The sequence below is a fragment of the Lygodium microphyllum genome, chromosome 4 (assembly GCF_053477565.2).
Source record: "Lygodium microphyllum isolate KBCC chromosome 4, Lygodium_microphyllum_v1.1.10, whole genome shotgun sequence".
Taxonomy (NCBI): Eukaryota; Viridiplantae; Streptophyta; class Polypodiopsida; order Schizaeales; family Lygodiaceae; genus Lygodium; species Lygodium microphyllum.
In genome coordinates, this window is record NC_141138.1 from 52,896,634 (window position 1) to 52,921,557 (window position 24,924).

A 24,924-nucleotide genomic window follows, 5' to 3' on the forward strand; every position below is an offset into this window, starting at 1 on the left:
GCCTTTGAAGTGGTTGATAGAACTTTAAGAGATGTTATGAGTTGTGATAATCCATTTGGTGGAAATGTTATTTTATTTAGAGGGGATTTTAGGCAGGTCTTGTCGGTTGTGGTAAAGGAAACACATGAGGATATTGTTAACGCTACATTGTGTTACTCTGATTTGTAGCACTACATAAGGGTACTAAGGCTATTTGGGAATATGCGAGTGTTAACAACTAGTAGTGTAGTGGACAATGGGTTCATTTGTTGGATTCAAGGAATAAGGGATGGAGTGGGTATTATCGAAAATTGTAATAAGTTGTGTGTTCCACCTAGCATGGTGTTGGAAGGGCAATCTATCGAAACCTTGATTGGTAGTATCTATAGTGACGTGTCCAATGTGGGTGACTACACAACGTATTTTAGTGACTGGGCTATACTTGCCTCGCGGAATACAGAGGTGGCTACTTTGAATGATCATGCATTGCAACTAATGCCAGGGGAGGTTAAGCAGTATTTTAGTGCAGATTCGATTGTAGAGACACATGACTCAATTTTGTACTCTGTTGAGTATTTAAATACATTGGACCTTGGAGGTGGATTTCCTCCTCATTTTGTTGTTGAAGTTAAATGCACCTATTATTCTTCTTAGAAACCTAAATCCATGAAGGGGTATGTGTAATGGTATGCGGTTGATATGTAAGGCTTTCAATAGGAAAGTGATAGATGCTAAGATAATAACAGGGACAAATGTGGTTGTTTATTCCCCAGATTACTTACGTTTTCAATGTTCTACAATTGCCATTTACAATGAAATAGAGGCAATTTCCCATCCAGTGGACATTCACTATACGACAATCAACAAGTACAAGGACAGACTCCAATTGTTGGGCTTATTTAAAGGCACCAGTATTTACACATGGTTAGGTGTATGTTGTATTTTCAAGGGTAAATTTTTTGCATGGTATGAAAGTCCTAGTGGGTAAAAAGGATGGGGATATGACTACAAACATTGTATACAAGGATGTACTTTGAAAGGTGCAATAATGTGCATTGCTCTCTTTGCAGATATGTAGTTATTGACGACTATGTAGGGACATTGGATTTGCATATATGTGAATTGCTCTCTGTGCCATATTTGGTTGGTATATACTCTCTTAGAAGTATATTATTTCTCATATTTCACTATTTATTTAACTTTTGCAAATACCTACGCTAGAGTGGCACTATTACCCAGCTTTTGACTATCAAAAGGAGCTACAGTACGCACGTTGTGCGCAACAACGAGTGATGATATCATAAGAATGACACTTGCAAGGGTCATCAAGTGTTTATATGATGATGTTAATATTGACATCAAACTCCTAGCTTTTATTGAACTTGTACATTGTGGATATACACAATGTTTTTGGGTACATATGTACAAGGTTGACCATAAGAAGAGATTTCAATGCTCTTATAGTGATAAGATACCGAGGCATTGGTTTAGGTATGGGTTCAAGGATTTGGGTCATTTTGTGACGCTACATCTGTTGACAAACATGGATCTAGAGCATGGCTATGGTGGTTCAAAGACGGGAAGAAGACTCATGTAGACATAGACTCAGACACTGACTATCACACAAGTGAATTAGGTTTCAAGATTGAGACTTGAACTCATAAACACAATCTTGTGTGTGGACAATGACACTGACACTTTACTGGAAAGAAAAGAGTACTATCATTGCATTAAGAAAAGCGAGTACAATGCTTTATAGGAAAGTAGAAAACTGCAGTAGGCATCACTGTGCATATGGGATAGGTAAGCCTGCATGTCCTTGGCCTTGAAGCTCCATACAAAGAGACTGTTAGTGAGTGTGATTTTTGAATCTCAACAACATCAACGTTTGTTAGTACCTACTGAATGGTTCACAAATGTTCGACTAGGTATTATTATTGTTAGAATGAGATGGTCTTTGTTGGTTGTTCCATGTACTTATATTGTGATTTTTGTTCCAATGTAGGTGGTAAAGAAAGAGATAAGACTATTGCATCGCCCATGCAATTACCAACAGAAAATGTGGGATCATTCCTTGCTTCGCCTTCACATGTTTTGCTCAAGGAGAAAGATTTCGCTAATGATTTTTCAAAGAAGATGAAGCTTTCTTTCTATTAGGCATCTTGGAGACATTGTCTTTTTGTATTGGCATCAGCCATTTGCATGTGGTGCTTGGAAACAATTAGTTGTCGCCTTATACTTGGCTTTCGTGGCTTGCTAATGGAAGGTAAATTGTTTTATATCTTGCCATCATATCATGATTAGTGGAAAGAGGCAAAATATATTGAAGCCTAGCTCTACTTTACTAGTGAGTGTCTTGCTTGGAGATAAGAATGAATCCTCAAAAAAAGAGAGAGCTTCATTTTGACTAGGTCTCTTATAGAAATTCTTTTTGTGGTGCTTGGCCTTTGTTTTAGTTATGACGCATCTCAGTATAACATTGTTATTTCTAAGTATTGCACGAAGCAAGTATGTGATTCCTTACATTCATGTTAAGAGGAAAGTTTGTATAAGTATGGTGCATGGAAGAGATTGTTTCTATGTCTGGCATTCTGTGTTACAAATTTTATAAACTACTTTTAGTTTTAAGTTTGGAGAGAGAGAGAGAGAGAGAGAGAGAGAGAGAGAGAGAGAGAGAGAGAGAGAGAGAGAGAGAGAGAGAGAGAGAGCAAGCATTGGTCTTCTTACGCTCGTGTATAGGTGAGATTGTATATAGTCTCATGTTTTCCCTTGTGATAATTTATGGAGTAGTTAGACAAACTTTGAAAAGTCTCTTTCAGCTAATTGTAAAGCCCTAGTTCTCCTTAGTTAAATATGTATAGAGAGAGGGCTCTAACTACTTACTTTTTTTAGTTCATCAAAAGAGAGGGATTCTTTTGATGGTAGTTTTCCTAACGAAATTGGGGGTATAGATGAGAGGGTTTGAAGTTCCATGATTGAACATGTCATAAGTGAGAAATTGTGTATAATTTATAGTTTCTCTTATTGAAGCACATATGCATATTGAATTAGTAAAGCACATTTGGCACACCAACACTAAGTTTTAATTAGTTGCTATTTTATAAAGAGAGAGAGAGAGAGAGAGAGAGAGAGAGAGAGAGAGAGAGAGAGAATTAGAGAAAATAAGATAAAAAAAAGGCAAAGATCGAGAGAGGGAGAAAGAGGATTTAGAGAGAGAGAGAGAGAGAGAAAGAGAGAGAGAGAGAGAGAGAGAGAGAATAATAGAGAAAATAAGATAAAATAAAAGGCAGAGATCGAGAGAGGGAGAAAGAGGATTTAGAGAGAGAGAGAGAGAGAGAGAGAGAGAGAGAGAGAGAGAGAGAGAGAAGAAGGAAAATAGGAGGGAGCAAGAGGAGAAGTGGATTATTGAGCGATAGCACGACAACTTTGCTTGCTGCTTCGTGGTAGCCTGGCGTGCGAAACTGTCACGAAGCGGGCTAGTGTTCCGCACACGGAACACTGGTGTTACTTCATAGAGCAAAAGATTTCAAAAACTTATGTTGCATTTGTTAGGCAAACAAGAATTTTTTGTGGCATTTTAATGTAAAGGTACAGTTCCGTGTTTTTGCGCAAAGCCCCTCGACAACGTCCATTTGATGTGCATGCGTGGAAAGCACAATAATTTAAATTTGAACGATCATTAAGGAAGAGAACACAAAAAAAAAGTTCCTCCTGGCCACTTGGGCCCGCCCAACCTAAACAATGGCCAAAGGTTGGGTCGTTGGTTGCGTGTCTTTTTGGTTTCGGTGAAGGGTTCCATTTCACAGCAGCACACGTCGATCCTGGGCTGGGAGGCGTTTTACTGGAATGGGGATCGGAGCTACTGCGATGACGATGATGATGCTGGTGGGAGTCGATGATGCATGAGATATGGATCCCCTGTGACAGCTTCTGAGTTCCTATCAGCTCATCATCTCTCCTTCCGCCATGGGCAGAATTGCTTTGTAAGTTCAGCCTCCAATCCCCCCCAAATTAACTGGTTTCTTCCAGTCATTCCATTCGAACATGCCTCTTTATGACCAGGCAATCTCGCTGGCTCATGCTTGCATTTTGGATGCAGGCTTGCTGGTTTCGCCTTCATGTTTTCTGTCGCTGTTGTCATGCAAATTTTGGTTGGTTGGTCTTTTCTTTTCCCGTCCTTCCCTAGACTGAAAATGAATCAATCTGACGTCCTCTTACAACTTCAGCAAATTTATCAGCTATAGAAACTTGGTCTTTCTTGCAGGCATGCGCACTCTACAATAATTGGTGGCCCATGTTGACTGGTGAGAGTTTGTATTCGGGTTTGCATTCTTACTTTTGGTGGCTACAGCGTTGCCGATCTAAAAATGTTACTTAGTCTGAGGATCACTGAGTTGCAGACGCTAAAACAATAGGAAATAATTGAGTTAATTTTTTGGATGAGCTGAAATACGTTGAATTCACTGCTGTCTAGAAAGGAAACTATCCCTGACACGTGAGTAGTGACACCCTCTAAAATTGAAGCAATGAGATTCCCCTTAGAAGTTAGGAGCCCCTCTGAATACCCATGTAAAGGAGATAGGAAATCTAAAAACTCATGTATCATAGCCTCTAAAGTGTTTGATGAAGAGGGATTTGTGAACCAAAAGAAGGTGAATTACATTATTCATATCCTACCTTCATTAGCTCACTGAACAGTCCCCAAACTCAAATGCAGTTGGTATGTTTTAGTGTTCCGTAAGCAAACTCCCTACTTTTTGGTTGGTTCCTCACCTATAAATAGAGTGCGCTAGATCACTTGAATCCTGTGTTATGTAGGTTACCCCTGCTCATCCTAGCCTACCTCCATTAGGTGCCTCATGCAATTGTTGCTGTGATGATTCTTGGTCGATGTCCATTAGTTTGGTGATGACATTAGCTGATGTTTCATCCCTACTTGTTGTCGTCATTAAGTCTAGCTCCTATAGTGGCCATCGATAGTTGTCATCTTCATCTTGGTGACTTCTTCAATGTGTGCTTTGCCTCAATTAGTGTCCTCACCATTCAACCTACTATTGTGCTAATCTTTAGCTATCTCCCTTTAGCTTGATGACTCCTATAGGGTATCATTTGCTCCAACTTGCTAGCATCATCATCATCTACAATAGGTTGTTTTTGCATTTTTAACACTTTTCCTCATTAGCCTCTATTGTGATTGGTTTGGTTAATGCACTTGGGATCCATCTCCAATGGATGACATACGTCGATAGCTCCTTGAGCCCATCCTACAAGAGCCATCGGGTATTGGATAGCTCTTCCCTTGAGCATTTTGTATATTTTCATTTATGTATTTATTTATTTTCATTTTGTGTGTTTTTATATCAGTGTTTGAGTTCATTGTGTTTTAGTTATGGTCATACACTCAGTGTTTTCTTTTGCAAACCCTGGTGTATCTCCACGTGGTATTAGAGCTAGTGCTTTTCTAAAGAATTAGTTGAGGCTATCATGGATTGCTTGGTTTGTTCTTGATTACTTTATATGTCACATGGATTCACAATGACTTAGACCACTTCATTTTCAAAATCTTTGATGTTCTCTTAGGTCACTCTTCTAATCGAGGCTATGATGAGGGATCACAATCTTGATTTGGAGAACACTGCTCCATATACTAACCTTTCTTCTAGGAATCTTATTGAGGCCTAGCTCTTCTTTGTTTCATATTCCTTTACAAGGTGCAACTTAGTTGGGGCATTGTACTAATGAGATTGTGTTAGCAAATTAGTTAGCTCAGGTGCGAGTTTGTGCTGCAAAGGCTGTGGCATTTCATGTAGTATTTTTTTGGCATTTTCTGGTGCCCTTTTTAGGGCCGGGGAACATTTAATGCTGGCCAACCAGCATTAAATGCTGGCCGATTGCATTTATTGCTCCCCCCATTTTATGCCTATATATTGCTAGGCTTCTCCATCTCTTTGAGTACTTCAGTCATCACTTGTGGATTCTTCAAGGGAGAGAGGAGCCGGTGCCAGGGTGCCCACATAGCCAGTGACTCATTGTTGTATGTTGTTGTCTCGTGTTTGATATGGATTCTGTTTCCCAAGCATACAACTGAGTTCTCATTTGTATTTGTGTTCATTCATTCATTCATTCTCTTGTCTTGTGTTTCAACAGTTTATTTTAGCATGTTGTTTATGCTTCCCTTGTTGCACCACTTCTGACATGGTATTAGATTTTAGGATTTGTGTTTTTGCTGTGTTTTCTTGCTGATTTCAGGACTGTTTTCCCTCGTGCTGATTAGGCAGTTGCTGCTCCAATCAGGCGACCAGTTTTACCTGCGTTTTTTGTTGACGTCAGCATCGTACAGCCTGTGCATTCATTTCAGCCTGCATTTTGGTGTTTCTACATCTCCTCCTGGCTGGGCGCTCACATCATCAGGCCGTTTTTGTTGTTTTTGACAGTTTTTGGCTGATTTCTTGATATTTTACAGCAGTTTTTGTCTTCTTTTGATCAATTTTTGGGTTATATTGCATGTGAACTCTTACTTTTTGCAGTCTGTGTCGTGGTTTGGCTGTGTTTCCTCTCCCAATCCCTTTTTTTCTCTACTTCTTTTCTAAATCTTCTCCAGATAGCTCCTCCATGCACATCCACTGATGACAAGCTCTATGGAACTGATTATTATACGTGGAGTGCGGTGATGAAGGCTTGGTTTATCCAGAAGCGGTTTTGGTATGTAGTTGGTGAAGCTATGGCATGTCCTCAATAACTTTCTCTTGTTTCATCCGATTTTGATGAAGACATCCATGAGGAGGCAGTGCTTACATGGGATTCAGATGATGCCCGTGCTTATTCGGCATTACTTCGGTGTATTTCCAAAGAAGTTCTATTGGCGGTCACCTCTTGTACAACAACTTCAGACGTATGGTCAAAGTTACAGTTGATATACGAGGCTCCTTTCACCATGAGGGCCGTTACTCTCTATGGCCAGCTCTAATAATTGAAGTTTGAATCCAAAGATACGATTCAATTCTTCCTACTTCGTGTTACCCAACTCCAAGACTAGCTTCGCACTCTATAGTTTGCCCTATCAGAGGCACATCTTGTTGGTACGGTACTTTACAAGCTTCCTTCGGATTTTGATGAAGTGGTGAATGCTTTACGGGCGCAGACATCTACGACTCCTATCAGCTTTTTTCACATGTCCTCTATGCTACTTGAGCATGAAGCTACTTTGCGACTACAGGGGAGGCTTCCGTCACATTATGGAGGTTCAGGTGAGGCTCCTGCAGCTTCAGAGAGGGGTTCGAAGATGAAGTTGAAGGCCCAGTGTTACCACTGTGGTAAGAAGGGTCATTTAAGGAAGGATTACAAAGAGTTAGCGGCTTCCAGGAAGAAATAGGAGCAGAAGACGAAGCGGAATATGGACTCCTCCGATGAGCCATCCTCTGCCTCAAATTCCGATTCCGATCCTCTGGCCAAGTCGAAGTCCAAGGCATGGAAGAGATCCTCTTCTTTGGATCGTGGGAAGGGCTTGGTGGCCCCCCTTTCTCCGCTGCCTTTTAGTGGCGGTGATGAGGATATCCCTCACGACTCTCCAGTGCTAGAGAGGGAGTGTGAGAGGATAGTGAGAAGGGGCAGCCGTGCCTCATCTATATGTCTATATAGATGCACAGGATCCAGAGAGGGATATCCTTGATGCATCGACCGAAGTCTGGCAAGGACAAATCTTGGAGTTGGGATTGACATCCAGGTTTATGATGGGCTGGTTACTTGACAAAGAGCGGGAGGCTTTTGTCTGGAGTTCACATGAGGGGACACTTTGGCAGTTTTGGCCGAAGGCGGGGATTCCATGGTCACATGTTCAGAGACATGTTTGGCACATTGGTCTTGTATGTCTTGAGTGACATAGGTGACATCACACAGAGAGCTACTATGATTCATCTCTATTTTCAGGTGGTGCTGTTATGATCGACATCAACGTCAGATACTCTCCGAGGCATCTTGGTGGTAGGTTGGTTGGCCACTCACTGCTTGGATATCCATGGTTCTTCTGGTGGTTCTATGTTGTATAGTTTATGATTCCCCATCATTGTACTATTGTATTGTATCAGATTACCCTTGATCTGAGAGGGTGTTAGCAAATTAGTCAACTTAGGTGTGAGTCTGTGCTGTAGAGGCTGTGGCATTTCATGTAGTATTTTTCTAGCATTTTCTGGTGCCATTTTTAGGGTTGGGGAGCATTAAATGCTGGCCGACTGCATTTATTGCTCCCCCCATTTTATGCCTATATATTGCTGGGCTCCTCCTCCTCTTTGAGTACTTCAGTCATCACTTATGGATTCTTCAGGGGAGAGAGGAGCTGGTGCTAGGGTGCCCACACTGCCAGTGACTCATTGTTGTATGCTGTTGTCTCGTATTCGATATGGATTCCGTTTCCCAAGCATACATCTGAGTTCTCATCTGTATTTGTGTTCATTTATTCATTCATTCTCTTGTCTTGTGTTTCAGCAGTTTATTTCAGCATGTTGTTTATGCTTCCATTGTTGCACTACTTTTGACAGATTGGTCACCTCTTAGTTGAGGAAAGACTATCCACTCCAAACACAATTGAAAGTTTAAATTCTTCACAATCAAGCCTAGTGGAAGATTTGTAGAATCCATTTTTGCGTGATCTTGACTATGTCTACATTGTTCCTTTAGTTATGCAGGGATTGATTGTAAGTCATTGTGGAGACCTAGATTGGTACGAGTTGGATTAGAAGAAGACTCTATGATTAGAGATGCTCTACAAGGTAATCCTTTATCTTTTGTTTCATTTGAGTGTGAGTTTGGTGCCTTCACATTCACCCTCACATTTCCTCCCTTCCCACTGACTATCACTTGACATTTAGATTAATTTGCATTACATCTAGAGCCCTACTTTAGACCTACCATTCATTATCGAGTCTTATCATCCATTGTCTTTGATGCACATTTAGGCTCTAGGCCATCATTGAACAGTGAGAGGTGTACCACTTTGCACCTTGGTGCTTTGCTGGGAATTCTACTCATGCATTACACACCTTGATCCTTTGTTGTATCGCCTAGTCCTTTGGTTTGGATGTGTGGGGAACCCCCATCTAGTTAGTGTACCACCCTCCCCGGTTGCTTGAATGCACGGATCCCCCTATTGTGCTGATGAGTCCCCCCCATTAAAGGAAACATGGAGTGGAAAGGATTGATCTACACATTTAGGCCCAATCTCATTGTCCCTCATTGATCCTAAAATACAAACCATGTTCTGATGTCAATGCTCAATCTCCTTTATGGAAAGAAAAAGGGAGTGGTGATTTGGTAAAGTCCAAGCATCTCAAAATCACTTTTGGCTTTACTTGCCTACAAAGAATAGATTTTGTACCTTTTGCCAAAAACTCGTCCTTGTAGATGACAATTGTTGCTCAAAGGCCAAGGATATTAGACTCACACCCAAAGTCACACCATCCATAGCTATGGGTATTCTATCCCCACCAAACCTAAATCCAATCCCAATTCCCAAACCAATCTTTGTCCGATGGTGGTAGTGCCACTCCAAGGAGGTTGAGAGGGGGTCTTCTCTAGGGAGAGAGCACAGTTTCTCCACTCCTAGTATTTGTGTCCATCAAGCCATGATGTAGTGGATTGTGGATCCTTAATGCCTTATGGCATATTTGACTTGTTTAGTCATTACCTATCCTTAAGGCTAGTTTCTAGGAACCTTAGGCTAGCTCCATTTCCTTCAAGCCACCATAAACTTAGCCGTACTTCTGCATCTTCTAACTAGTTTTCCGTTGCAAACTTAGCCACTTACTTTTCCATCTCTTTCTATTGCATCTACACTTAGCTTTATTTTTTCCTTTAGCATAGTATCCAAAGCATCTCAATATGAAACAACTGGTATGTAAGTTTCTTTTCGATCCTTTCATGTTGGGTTTTGTATTTTAGTTCAGAACTAACATTTCAAGTATTTACCAGTCCTAAGTGGGTTGAATGTTTGCTTTTTTGGTTCTTGCCTTGGTGAGCATTGTTCTCCATTAGCATGTGCCATGGAGACAAAGGTAGTATCTTCTCTTCCAAGATTGGGCCTTGGGCAACTTGTTCTCTTATCTTGGCATTGGTCTTTCTTTCCTTTCAGCTGATTGGTTTTCATAATTTATCATCATTTACTACACTACTAGCTTGTTTTTTTTTCACATCACGTGCATTGGTACTTTGATGGTTGTGCCAACTTACTCGGTTGACATTGGAGCCATCTTTCAAGATCAAGTATGGGCCCCTCCCGATCACCTTGATGGCTGACTACCACGAGGATGTGAAATTATATTGCTTTACTTAGCATTTGTTTAAAAGTTAATCAAATGTGATAATGTGACTTGCACATGTGAGATGCAAGTTAATTATTTCAGAGTGTGGGACGTGTGAGAGCGTGCAATAGAAGAGAAACACGAACGAACACACACACACACACACACACAGAGTGCAAGAAGAGAAGATGAACAAATACACTGCACTGAATCTGAAACGAATGCTGAATACAGAAGGGAGGCATGCAGCCCACAGCAGTGAGGGCACCAGATCAGGCTGTGAATGATGATGACAGCAGCAGAGTCAGACACATATGTTGGAGAGGGAGTGTGCTGAAGCTTTGCAAGATAGAATGAGCTGCCTCCTATTTGACACTGCTATAGATAGCAGTAAATGTCAAAAACTGGCTGATTGCTGCCAGTAAACGCCAGAAAACCTGGCCAATTGCAATAAATGCAGTCCAACTGCAATAAATGCAGTTGCAATGCTGACATGGCATGTGGGGCAGCTAACTGGCATTGACGACTCAAACAAACATTGGCATAGGTAGCAAAACCCTAGGAAATGCACACATTGAATACATACTGAATAGTGCAAAGACAAAAGAAAAGCACACACAACTTATCAGAGTTCCTTTGTCTCTATGAGACTTTGATAAGAGCTCACAACCTAGAGACGATAGACTGACATACAATGAAATAGTTAGGCTAACACCCCCTCTCAGATTGTGGGAAAGTTTGAAGACCCAATAACCTCATATGATGAAGCATGAAAGCCTAAGGCAAAGGCTTTGTGAAGAGATCCGCTGTATTGTCCGCTATGGGATAGTAAGCCAACGCCAACTTTGAATCCACAATCCACTCGCGTACATAGTGGTATTGAATCTTGATGTGCTTCATACAAGCATCAAACACTGAGTTCTTCATCAGAGCGAGGGCACTCTAGTTGTCCACAAAAAACTCCATGGGTCCTTGTTGGGAATAAAGGCTCACTGTGCCTTTTACAGTGTTCGGGCGTGAATGCACCCTTGCACTCTTGTACCTTATATATTATCTAAACCTAAAAGTGGTACACTCGTCATTGTACCAAAATACTAATTTTGTCGTGCTCTTACACCTGCTCACTCTTTTATACACTTCTTCCTGCACTCAGTTTGTATATCTCACTTGGTCTCGATTCTAGCAAGGCCAACAAATTGGTATCAGAGCAGGTGATTGGTGCGAGTAGTTGATAATTCGACATGTGGCATTCAGGACCGATAGGAGACGAGAATGTGGTTCGACACAGGAGACAGGTTGTTGGTCAACATCACAAGCAATAGGTCGCAAGCAACAGGTTTGTTGGGGCGATAAGTCATAGGCTGTAGGTAGTAGGTTTGACAAGCATGGGCAGTGCAGGCGTCAGACGCTGGGGCAGCAAGTCACAAGCTACAGGCAACATGTTCGACGGGAATAGGCAGTGCAGGTGTCGGACGTGGTTGGTTGATCAGGCGGCGCCAAGCGGGCGACATGAAGCAGGTTTGACCGGTGGGAGATGGTCTTGTTCAATGCCAGGGTAGGCCCATTTTCCTTTTTTCTCAATTTTCTTTAAATTTTGCCATTTTTCAATCTTCCCTTTGCCAGGCATTCATACGCACAAGCACACTGTGCAAATTTGCCCAATAAATTGGCTTTTTCCCGGATTTGGGGACTTCAATGTAGGACAAGACAATCTGACTCAGAAATTGCACATTTGGTGCACATTTGCTCGAGAAATTTTGGGGCTTTTCACATTTTAGTGGAATTTCTTCAAATTCACTGAAATTTGTGCACTCCAGACATAATAAAATTGGGGCTTTTGCAAAATCCCTTCAATTTGTTCAACAACTGTTTGGTATATGTACTTGGGTACATGTATTGATGCAATCTGGATGGACTATCTTCTAAAAATTTGGGGTTTTTGATCAAAATTGTCAAATTTGTGCCCAAGAATGATTTTGGAGCAGAAATTGCAGTGAAATTTTGGGGATTTCACATGTAATTGTTGCCTTGGTCTCTAAATGTGTCAGTAATTGCTGGAGGAGTGCAGCAACAAACAATCTTTAATTCTGAAAATCTATTTGCAGATCTGAAATTTCTGCAATCTCGGGATTTTCATTGCTGGTTGGTACTTGCAGTGTACCATGGTTACTTGGTTGAAAAAATTAATGGACTTTCGCATGAAAGAAGGTACAGCCATGCTTGTACATTTGAACGAGTTCAACTCAATTTTCAGTTAGCTGATTGCTTTGGATTTCCATATTGATGATGAGTTCAATGCTACTTTCTTGCTATGCACTTTGCCTGAAAATTGGGATACTTTTAGGACAGCTTTGAGTACCTTGAATGCTTAGTTCTTATATTCTGATGTGGAGAATTCTTTGCTGATGGAAGAACTCAATAGGCAAAATAATTCAACAAACAAGTCTTCCAATGCATTACACACTAGAGGCAGATTTCAGCAAAAGGGCAGGTTTGAAAATAGAGCACGCAACAAGTCTCTTGGCAAAAATGTGGAGTGCCATCATTGTGGCAAAAAAGGGCACTATAAACGGGACCGTTTTCTATTGAAGAAAGAGAAAGATAAAAACAAAAACACTGAAGACAACAAGGCTGAGAAAAAAGACAGCCAGCCTGCAAAGAAGAGCAATGTGAAAATAGAAGGGGTTAATGTAGTCACTCATGAGAATGACAATGACGGTGATGTACTTTTTGCTTCTTCTTTGAGTGCACATGCATTGATTGTAGATTTTGAGGATGACATGCATACTTGGATACTTGATTTAGGCGCGTCCTTTCATGTCACACCACATCATGAGTGGTTTTTTGACTACAATGGTGGTGCACGTGGTGTTGTCCACTTGGGGGATAACTATGCATGTAAAATTGCAGACATTGGCAGTGTGAAACTAGAATTTCAGCATGGCTCCGTGTTTGTTTTGCATAATGTGAGACGTTTATCTCAACTCAAGACGAGCTTGATAAGCACAGGGTAGCTAGATGATGAAGGCTATCACACCACCTTTGGGGATAGCAAATGGAAAATTTGTAAGGGCTCTCGCATTGTTGCCAAGGGCTCCAAAAGTGATACTTTGTATCCTTTGCATGTATCTAGTGTTGTGCGTGACCATGTAGTCACCATAACCAAGCAGCCAAGTGTTTCTTTGTGGCATAGGATACATGAGTCAAATTGGAATGAAAGAGCTTTATTGCTTGGGCTATTTATTGTCTTTGAGGTATGTTGATTTTGAACAATGTGATCATTGTATTTATGGTAAACATGCTCAAATGTCACATAAGAAATCTCTTTCTCTAAAGTCTTTATCCTTAGAGTTGGTACATTCAGATGTGTATCAAATGCCATGATTATCTCTAAGAGGGAAGAAGTAATTCATTATCTTTGTTGATGATGCCATACGCAAAGTATGGGTTTATCCAATCCGTTGCAAAGACGAGGCCTTGGATAAATTTAAAAAATTCCTAGCACTTGTTGAAAATCAGACCAGCAAGACATTAAAGTGCATTCGCTCTAATAATGGTGGGGAATATGTGTTTGAAGCCTTTCAGGACTTTTGTGACAGCAAAGGGATTAAAAGGGAGCTCACAACTCCTCATAATCCACTCCAAAATGGTATTGTAGAGCGTATGAACAGGACCATTCAAGACAAGGTTCATACAATGCTATCACATGTTGCTTTACCTCATGGATTTTGGGCAGAGGCTGTTATGATAGTTGTATACTTGATTAATTAATCACCAAACAAGTCTTTAGGGGGAGGGGGGAGTCCCTCAAGAAGCATGGTTGAGCAAGCCACCTTTGTATGCTCACTTGAGAGTGTTTGGCTGTAAGGCATTTGTATACATTTGCAAGAAAGAACGCAAATCTCCATAGATGTAGAACAAAGGGGGACATGATACTTAGTCTCTATAGAAAAAAGAGCCACAATAGGTTGCTTCTTATTGCTCCAAGAGATAGATCGCGATCCAAGGGAGAAGGTATAACCTATAGTGGACCGTCTTGAATCCACATCACCTACCCAATTAGAGTTACTCCATCTATAAAGAGTGACCTCCTCTCCATACACGATCCCGTAGGATCGAGTCCCTTATAGATGGTATAGAACGCACAGAGCGGCTCTCTAGTGAGCTTGAGTAGGAGTCTTGATGAAAGAAGACAACAAAGCTACCACGAAACGAAAATCCGGCCTAGTGTGAATGGGCCAGATCAATGAGCAAACAAGACACTTGTAATGGGTGGCATCTCTTAGGGGATCTCCAATTGCTACAAGCTTGGGCTTTGGGTCCATGGGGCAAGGAATAGGTTGATACGTGGCCATACCAAACTCCGAGAGTAACTCGGAAATGTACTTGCGTTGGGAAATGAATGCCATGTACCATCTGATAAATCTCCAAACCAAGGAAGAAGTGTAGGTTCCCAAGATTCGTCATGCTGAACTTCTGTTTCAATATCTCCGGAGTCTAATCAACCTCTTGTGTGTCGCTCAGTATGATAATGAGGTCATCAACATACAAGATGACCAAGACACTTGTCTTCCTTAACCTTGTAATGAAGGTTGGGGTCATGATTTGGTCGATGGAAGCCATTGTTCAAGAAGAATCGATCAATCCTTTGATACCAAGCCCTAGGAGCTTGCTTCAAGCCATAGAGGGCCTTCTACAACCTGTAAACATGGTCCTCCTTTCCTTGCATGAGAAAACCAAGAGGCTGAGAGACATAGACTTCCTTCTCCAAGATGCCATTCAGAAAGGCCGATTTTACGCCCGTCTGATAAACCTGTGAGTGCACAACGGAAGAGAAACACATAGAGAGAGAGAGAGAGAGAGAGAGAGAGAGAGAGAGAGAGAGAGAGTAGAAGATGAAGAAAGAGTACTGCACTGACTAAAGAAGAATGTCGATACAATGGGGATGGACTGGTCAGGCCTTGCAAGTAGCCCACAGCGTTAGTGAGGGCACTAGATCAGGCTGATGACAATGGTAGCACCAAGCACAGAGTGTCGCAGTATGCACTTGCAAATGGAAGATTGAAGACTGTGTTTGCCAAGTGGGGGGTTAGGCTATAAATAGCCAAGAAACCCGAAATCTAGCCGATCATGCACGAGTAGGTGCCAAAAAGTTGGATGCTGACCAACATTAAATACTGGTCTGTGGTCACACTATAGAAAATGCTAGAATAAAATAGGGAAGGCCTCGAAAAAATGCTAGATGACAATGACAATGTTAGGCAGGTAGAGGTAGATTGTGGAAAGCAAAAACTGGCCTAGGATTGCACATCAGGAAGCCGACAACTGAAAAAAATGCACCTAAACGGCTAGAGCTTCTATGTTTCCATCGGACTCTAACAGGAGCTCCCAACTAGGAAATGACAAATTTACACCCTCTCTTAGATCTTGGGAGTGTTTGAAGCCCCAACAACCTCATCTGATGAAGCATAGAAGCCAAAGGCTTCGTGAAGAGAATTGCTACGTTTTCTACTGTGGGACAATAGGTCACCGCTAACTTGAAATCCATGATTTGCTCTTGAATATAGTGATATTGAACCTCTCTGCTTCATGTGAGCATGAAACACAGGGTTCTTCGCTAGAGCTAGAGCACTTTGGTTGTCCACACGTAGCTCCATAGGTCTAGGCCGGGAAAAGCCAATCTTTATCAACGTGCGGCGAAGCCAAATCTCCATAGTTGTAGAACACAATGCATGGTACTTTGCATATATAGAAGAAAGGGCCACAATAGGTTGCTTCTTACTACTGCACGAGATAGCTCCTAATCCAAGGGAGAAGGCATAACCTATAGTGGACTGTCACGAATCCACATCACATGCCCAGTCAAAATCACTCCAACCATGATCTTGTAGGATTTAGTCCCGTGTAACTAACGAAGAAGCAAGGTAGCTCTCGTATGCTTCTGAGTGGGAGTCTTCATGAAGGAAGATAACAGAGTCAAACACAAAAGAAATATCCGTCCGTGTGTGAATAAGCTGGATGAGGGAGCTAGCAAGACACTTGTAGCGGGTGGCATCTGTAAGGGGAGCTCCGGTAGCATAAGCTTGGACTCTGGGTCCATGGAGCATGAACTAGGTTGACAATAGGCCATACCAAACTTCGAGAGAAGCTCGGTAATGTACTTGTGTTGGGAAATAAAGATGCCATGTGCCATCTGATAGAAGTGTATAATCCTCAATCTGTCATGCCAAACTACTATCTCAAAATCTCATGAGTACGATCAACCTCTTGAGTATAGCTCCGTGTGATGATAAGATCATGCACTTACAAGATGAGAAAAACTCACTTGTCACCCTCAACCTTGAGGTATAGGTTGGGGTCATGAGCCGATTGATGGAAGCCACTGTGTAGAAAAAATCGATCAATCCTTTGGTACCAAGCTCTAGGAGCTTGCTTCAAGCCATAGAGGGCCTTTTGCAATGTAGGTCATCTTGTGGGCTACGTGTTGATGTCCTTTGATCCATGATCTGGGCTCCTTAGGCATTTAAACTACCATTAAATGCAGTTGTTGCCCCTAGTGTCCTAGTGTCCTAGCACTAAGTGACACTAGGGGTAGGGTTTATTTTAGGGTTTCGTATGATGGTTAAGCCATTAGGGTTTCATATTTTATTATTTAAAGACACTTCGTGCTTCATTTTGCACAAGTGTGGCATTATTCAGTGTGATTGCCTAGAGCGTTGTACTCTCTCTCACTCTCTCCACACACATTAATTCATTACTTCTCATTCGTGATCGAGTATTGTTGTGCATTGATTAATTCTTTCATTCTCCTTCATTTTCCATTAAATTAATTGTACAATTACTCCGCACCTTGGCCAATAGTGGTATCAGAGCAACTTTCCTTCATTGCCCTCGCTATTACTTGCAATCATTCTCCACCAGCCATCGCCATTGAGCTCCTCCCACTCGGCTGGCTGTCCCTTGAGCCATTGGCCCTTGCGTCAGTTCAAGTTTCATTGGTGATTGTATTCCCTGTCGCCATCTTTGCGTGACACTGTCTTGCTGGTCGCCAACCAACAGACTGCAGTGTTGACGTGCCTATCAGTCCCGTAACTTGCTGCGTATCTGTCCGCCAAATGCCTTTGCCCTGTTCATCATGCCAGACAGCCACACCCTCGACCAATTGCCCCTTGTGTGTCACCCACACCACAATTAGTTCCACCTTCCAATTGATAGTCCATGCACTAGTTGTCACCTTTTTTTTGCCCAACCAAACGTGGCCTGACTGTCAGCCAGGGGTCACCACCAGTCCCTCACGTTGTCCAGCCGACACACGGTGTTGCTGTCCTTGCGCAAGGCATCTCGTCACCAACGTGCCACATCCACATGGCAACCTGTCGGTTTGCCACCTCTGGCCTGCGACACAATTATTTTCTCGATTAAAAAGAATAATCATATTCTCTTACTTTAGACATCAACAAGCCCTTGTTCTTGTGTGTTGCCCTACCCAAGCACACATTTAGGTAAATTTGAGCATTTTCATCATAATCACAGAATCTGGTCGAGACTTCATTAGAAATTTGGGGGTTGTCACAATTCTACCAAATTCTTCATCAAATTGAAAGAAATTTGGCATCAGCCATCATCAAATTTGGGGCTTTTCAAGAAATTGACCAAATTTCACTCCAAATTTGCCACCAAAATTGAGGCTTTTCAAGAATTCGGCATTCTTCATCGAGGTTGAGGTAGAATTCATCATCGGGCATGACATTCGGCATCATATGGGCAAAATTTTTACAAAAATGGTCAAATTTCTCTTCAATCTTCCGATAACATTCGGGGCTTTTCAACATTTGAGCCCAATTTCACCCAATTCCTTTGGAAAATTGGGGCTTATCTGAAATTCATTAAATTTCATCAATATTGAGGCTCAATCAAGCTTAAGACACTGCATTCGGCATTAATTGGGCAAAATTTTTACTCAATTTCTTCAAATTGTCTTCATTTTTCAGGTAAATTTTGGGGCTTTTGCCCAATTCCACCACTGAGGCACCCAAAATTTGGGGCTTTTGCCTCAATTCATTTTCTTGGCCCTCGACGTGCTCCAAAAGTATATTATTTGGTTGCTGGCCCTGTTCTTTCCCGACATTGAAGACAAATTTGATCATTTTGGCATCTTATTGGGCAACTTTTCAGTATATTCAGCTGCTGTCCACATTATCGGAGCATTTCCAGCCATTAATCTCTGATTTCAGCATGTTGCTGATTACCGCCTTGATTGAGTAATATTTGTTTCTGAAAATAATTATTTTCTGCATAATTTTATCTCTCCTCAGCAGAAAAACAGCAAGAGAAATTATTGTTCTCCATATTATTCAACTTCATTGAGGCAAACAACAATTATTCTATTAGTCACTTATTATTAATCGGGCATCTATTTTCCCTCTCTTCACTTAGAAAATATGATTTTATTGCTAATCATCACTCATGGTCAGCAATAATAATGATTTGTTGGGCATGCTTGGTGCCGGCGACAAGCTGGATGGCACCAATTACCCAATGTGGGCTTACATGATGCGACATGTTCTTGTTGCGAAGAGTCTATGGCATAGTGCTGACGGCATTGAGCAAAGGCTGGCCTCTCCAACTCCGGCACTACCTCCCGCTTCCACATTGCAAGGTGGCTCTCATGATGCTGAATCATCTTCTTCTTGGACAACACCTTCCACTCAAGATCAGATTTGATGGGATGGCCGTGGTGCCCAAGCACATACCTGAATCGCTTCATCCACGAAGAGATCCATTATTCCACACATCCGATCATGCAAGACATCCAAGGAAGCATGGGATAAGCTTGCTTAATTATATCAAGTGCACAATGAAGCACTCGTTGCTTACCTATGTAAGCAACTGGAAGATGTTCGCATGGAAGGAGGTAATATGGATGCCTATCTCACCAGTATCAAAGATCTTATCGAGCAATTATTAAATATTGAGGGAGAAGTTCTTGATAACCAGCTTGTTTCCATCACTCTTAATGGTCTACCAGAGTCACATTAAGGTTTTGCTACCACCTTGCGGTTGGTAACTATGGGCAACCAAGCTACCTACAGCTTCGACCAGCTTGTGTCTCTTTTGTTTTATAGGAGGAGCAAAGCCGTCTCAACTGCAATGCCACCATGGCATCCGAATGTGCCTTTTCCACCCATCATCGTGGAAAACCCAAGCCCAAGCTAAAAAACAAGGTTGCTGGTCAAAACACAACAAATTTTCATGCTGGTCATTCTTCTTTCTCCACCCCTTCTACATCGAAGACACCTTTCCATGTAGGTCCATCCTCTTCCAATACTTCTAAGGGTTCAGTCAACAAAGCTAAGAGGTGTAATTATTGCCAGAAGATAGGGCACAACGTCATTGAATGTCGTAAGCGTATTGCATTAGAGAAGGAGTCTGGTCTTGCTCGTACACATGAGACCGCAAACTATTCTCAATTTAAGGATTATACCTTTTCCATTTAGTGTCAATATAATCCTTCTATTTATGATATGGTCTTGCTCGTACACATGAGACCGCAAACTATTCTCAATTTAAGGATTATACCTTTTCCATTTAGTGTCAATATAATCCTTCTATTTATGATACTTATTTTTCTATTACTGATGTAGCTTCTACATGGTACTTTGACAGTGGTGTATCTAAGCATATCATCTCTTGCCAAACATTATTGTTATCCCTCTTTGATGTACCTAAGAGGGGTATAGTTATGTGTGTTAACAATGCCTCTTATGCAGTTAAAGGCATTGAACATGTGCAGGTTGTATCTGTCTTTGGCTCTCCTTTGACGTTACATGATGTTCTCTATGTGCCCGGCATCCAGAAAAATCTTATCTCCATTTCAGCCATTGCTACTTCTGGGTTTCATATCATTTTTGATGGCCACCAATGTGCGGTATATGATGATTATATGTCTTGTTCCATTGACTTGACAGGTACCCTCACTAAAGGTCTCTATCATCTTGATACTTATGATTAGCAACTTGCTGAAAATCCTATTGACATTGCCTTATTAACAAAGGAATCTTTTCATGATACACATTTATTGCATCAGAGGCTTGGTCACATAAACTACAGTATGTTTGCCGTAAGGTCACTACTTAGTGTACTAGTCACTATGAGATGTATGCATCAATTTTGGCTGAATTTTGAGACAAAAATTTTGATAAGTTTCAGCTTAGTTTTTAATCAGCTTGAGAACCATTTATGGTCACTTTTGGGATCAATTTTACATGAGTTTTTGCATTGATTGCTGGTCAGTTTTTGCAATGAGTTTGTGATCAGTTTGGGGTCACATTTGCAACAGTTTGTGATCAATTCTTAGATCACCAAGTGATCAGTTTATGATCAGATTATGCTCAGTTTTCAATGGTTTAGATTTGGTTCCATGGATAGCAGCATATGTTACGATGCCATTGATGTTTAGCCATGGTTTATGCTTGGTTATGCTATGCTATGATTTGGTTTTGCTAGATGAGTTGAGCTCATGAGAAATAGACATGCCACATGATAATCTGACAATGTTTTTAAGATTCTTTGTGAGTCTTATGTTATATTATGATTGACCGGTAATTTTCAGCATGTGTTGGGCATATGAAATGGTTGAGCGATTGTGTGCAATGTTGTGTTAACTATGATGCCTTGTGGAATTGCAATTTACTATTTTGCTTTTGATGCATTTGGCAGTGCAATCGAGGACGATTGCAAGGATTATAAGGGGGAGGGCTAGTCAAAATGACTAAGTGACTAGAGAGACAGTAGGGTTCCTTGAAAGCAGGGTAAATGCCAATCCTCGAGTAAACTAAGGGGCAAGTTGGTTGGAGGCTTGCTAGTCAATTTTGATAGCAAGTGGCACTTGGATTAGTGGAGTTTAGAGGGTCTCAGTTGTACTCCATCCATTTGTAATAAAAGTTAAAGAAATACTACAAGGGGTGCTAGTTTTGGGGCCAAGAGGATCTCAGTTGTACTCCATCCATTTGCAATAAAAGTTAAAGAAATTTTGCAAGGGGCGCTAGTGTTGGTGTCAATAGGTTGTCCATTGTCCAAGATTAAAATGGCTTTGCATTTTCAATTCATTAAAGTGGCTTTGCATTTTCAGTTTATGTGAATTTCATGCTTGCTGTAATTACTATTAAATCCAGTCATTACCTAAGAAGGAAGGCTGGTTGCAGATTTGGCTTGGGGGAATGAAGTGGTGATGTTGTGTTCAAAGTCATCTTGCCCTCTTGTTGTTCCTGTTTCTTGCAAAGGGCTTTTAGATCAATGGCTTAGGTTCCTTTGAAGAGATTTGGCTTTGATACCATGTAAAGAAATACCCTAATGACCCTAATGCAAAAACATCGCTGCACTTGGGGGGGGGCGGAGGGTGGGTGGGGGTGGGGGTGCGCGCGCTAGTATTTTGGTTTTTGGAGAAGCTTGAGAGGGTCACTCCTCTTGTGTTTTTGGATGAGGTCTTCTTCGGAAAGTCAAAGTGCACATTGAGGCCAATGAAATCTGGACCCTGGACCAGTTATGGGTAGCTTGAGAGGGTCACTCCTCTTGTGTTTTTGGATGAGGTCTTCTTCTGAAAGTCAAAGTGCACATTGAGGCCAATGAAACATCGCGGCACCCGAGGGGGGGGGGGCGCTAGTGTTTTGGTTTTTGGAGAAGCTTGAGAGGGTCACTCCTCGTGTTTTTGGATGAGGTCTTCTTCGGAAAGTCAAAGTGCACATTGAGGCCAATGAAATCTGGACCCTGGATCAGTTATGGGTAGCTTGAGAGGTTCACTCCTCTTGTGTTTTTGGATGAGGTCTTCTTCCAAAAGTCGAAGTTCACATTGAGGCCAATGAAATCTGGACCCTGTACGAGTTATGGGTAGCTCATGCAATCACTAATTACCTGTATTATCCCCAATCGACTGCAATTGGAAAGTCTCCTTGTATGGTAAGGCAATATAATATAAGCTCTTAACTCAGCAAACGCAGGTGCTTCTTCTGTGGCGAATCCTTATCCCAATGCCCTACCCCATAAGTTTGTGTTAATCAATGTTGGCCTTGCTTGTTTTGGGTTAGGCATGTGTTGATTAGAGAGAGAGAGAGGTGTTACCTGCAGCACTTGCCTTTTGAACAGTGAGTCTTACATTTGGAGAGCATTTTTTTTGGTGGGCATGCTAACTGTAGTTATCATTCTCATTTTAAGTTTGATCTCATCTGGATAACTGCAACGAAGGGGTATCATGTAATGAGGTGACATGAGAATAGATGCTTCTTGTCTGACCCAGCTGGCCAAAATATATGCAGTGAAGCAGTTAGGTAGTTGTAGTGTCCCTTTCGGTACTCAGCTATGATTGCAAGGTCTGATGGATCTGCTTCTACTTGATGACGGAGTCTTTGGATTCTCAAAATGAAAGGTAGATTTGTTGCAGTATTGACGTGTACAAAATAATCATGTTGGGCTTGGGGCAAGTTCTGGAGTACAAAGCTGGGAGTGCAATGCAATGAATTGGGTGGCTTAGGTTGGGTATTCAGTTGCAGACAGGGTAGTTCAATTTAGTTTGAACTTCTCTTGTCGGAGTGAGGCTAAATTATGCCGTGAGCAAATAACTCAACTGAGTAGAGAAGACCTGGCTAGGCAGTAGATACCAAGGTGTGAGTTTTGGATGGTGAGGGTTTACTGATGATTGGTGAACTTTTTCCACAGGTTTGATGTACATTATAGTTCCGATGCCTTGTTTGTTTTTTGGGGGTGGCTCAGCAGACTTCATCAGCTCACGTGATGCTGGAAAGTAAGTCTTACAATAGTATTTCAGATGCGTGCTTACTCCTGTTGTTATGATCCAGAAATTTAAGTTGTCAATTTACACTGGTTGATTGCAAGGGTAGTTGGGCAGATGCAGCAAAATTTTTGACAGGGTTTTCTGCTATTGGAAGCATTGCAATTCCTTCAATCTTGTATCATACAGGCCTTATCCCAGCTGGTTCAATGTGTATGACATTTGCATCCTTCACTGTGTTAGTTTGTACTGTTCTCCTTTTCAATCAGTTTAGTAAAGAAGATGAATGGTGATTTCTATTTTTGTCATCCATCCTCAGATCATGTTTGTAATGTCATGTAATAGTTTGTAATGGCTGCATATAGGTAATGCCATTTGGATTTTGTCACTGCTGCACATTGTGAGTTAATCAGAAATGTTATTTGTATGTTTCTAGAAATCCTGTTGCAGAATTAGTGTTAGTATTTGAAAGTATCAACAATGAATAATACTCTATTATCAACATGTGAAGTGTATATTAGGGCTTTTTTTTCCCACCTCAGTTTTGTCATAGCCTTATGCCATTTAGGCTGAGGCATACTAATATGAGGGAAGTTCAACTAACCTTAGAAAGGCTGAAAACATTGCAATCTGGCCAAGAAATAGCAGCAGCTAGGAGAGCCCTTTGAAAGGTGAAAGGTCACTTGCCTCACCCACACCTACTTGGTGACTTCTTTTATCGTAAGGTACACATGCAAACACTCGTATGTATAAGCTTGCCTGGAAAAGTGTCAATACATGGGACATTGAACTTATATGATGATGTTGACTGTTTGAGTGATATTTCTGAAAGAGCATATGATGTATTGTCTATGAATGCTCATGGTATCAGTGCATTTGGTGGGGGCGATCTTGATCGGAGAAATACTTTTTTGTGCTTTGTAGAAAATGTGAAGACAATATTATAAGTGTAGGGCATTTGTTGTATTCCTATTAGACATTGTGTAGGATGAGATGGGCATTGTTGCAAATTGGACTTGAAATAAGGCTATGTGGTAACCTCTTGTTGGCCTAGTGGGACATGCGCGCGCACACAATGCATGTGTGTATGTGTGGAAGAATATTGAACATAATGATGACCGATTGAATGCTTTCGATCAAAATCAATTGAAGTATGTTAAGTGAATAATGATCGTAGCAATAATGTGCTACAAAACACATCTTCAAATGGCTAACCTAAGACTACTACTATCATAAGAAGCCCTAGTTCTAAGTATGCTAGATATACTAACCATTTGAGGAGTTGTGTTTAGTGGACATATGATACAAGTGAATATCTTTTTGACTTGTGCTCATAAACATAATGACAATTCAATTCAATATACTGTGTGCGAGCATAGAATATTGGATATTGTGCAACGCCAAAACCTTTTGATTATTAAGAGCTATTGGTGAGGATGAAGATTTGTTACTTTTGAGCCAAATACACTCCCAATACAATTATAAAAGCTAGTATATACTTGTCTTCAAACTAGGAATTAGCAATGATATTTTTTTCTTCGAACTTGAAAATTTGGTCTAGTGTGACATAAATGAGACGTCTAACGGCTTGTTGATAAAGAGTAGTGCCAAAAGGTCCATTGCCATCATTAGAAGAGATGAATAAATTGACTCCAAGGGTGTAGACATTGACTTATATTCTTGAAATTGAAAATGTTGTAAGACTTTGTTGCATATATTGGATTATGACAAAATGATGGCCCCCTTAATGGTGGTAAGTTGAATGCCAAAATAATAGTGAAATAAACTCAAACTTACCATGGTAAATGTTTGTAAAAATTTAGTTTAAAGGTTGTAGTTTGGCCATTCTTCCAACAATCCCAAAGTTAT

The 24,924-nt window shown here is 41.1% G+C and overlaps 1 protein-coding gene across 2 annotated transcripts; it reads left to right on the forward strand.

The window, feature by feature from the left end:
* Window positions 1–3,730: 3,730 nt before the first annotated feature.
* On the forward strand, window positions 3,731–24,154 carry LOC148037039 (vacuolar protein sorting-associated protein 55 homolog). Of its 2 annotated transcripts, none has more exons than XM_087675979.1 (5): window positions 3,731–3,962; window positions 4,079–4,130; window positions 4,244–4,283; window positions 22,983–23,067; window positions 23,173–24,154. In XM_087675979.1, the coding sequence occupies exons 1-5, from the start codon at window positions 3,946–3,948 to the stop codon at window positions 23,327–23,329; spliced, it is 351 nt and encodes a 116-aa protein (XP_087532105.1). In that variant the 5' UTR covers window positions 3,731–3,945; the 3' UTR covers window positions 23,330–24,154. The 2 variants fall into 2 exon arrangements, with proteins under 2 accessions (XP_087532105.1, XP_087532104.1); XM_087675978.1 differs by having other exon boundaries at window positions 3,743–3,962; window positions 23,165–24,118.
* Window positions 24,155–24,924: the final 770 nt, after the last annotated feature.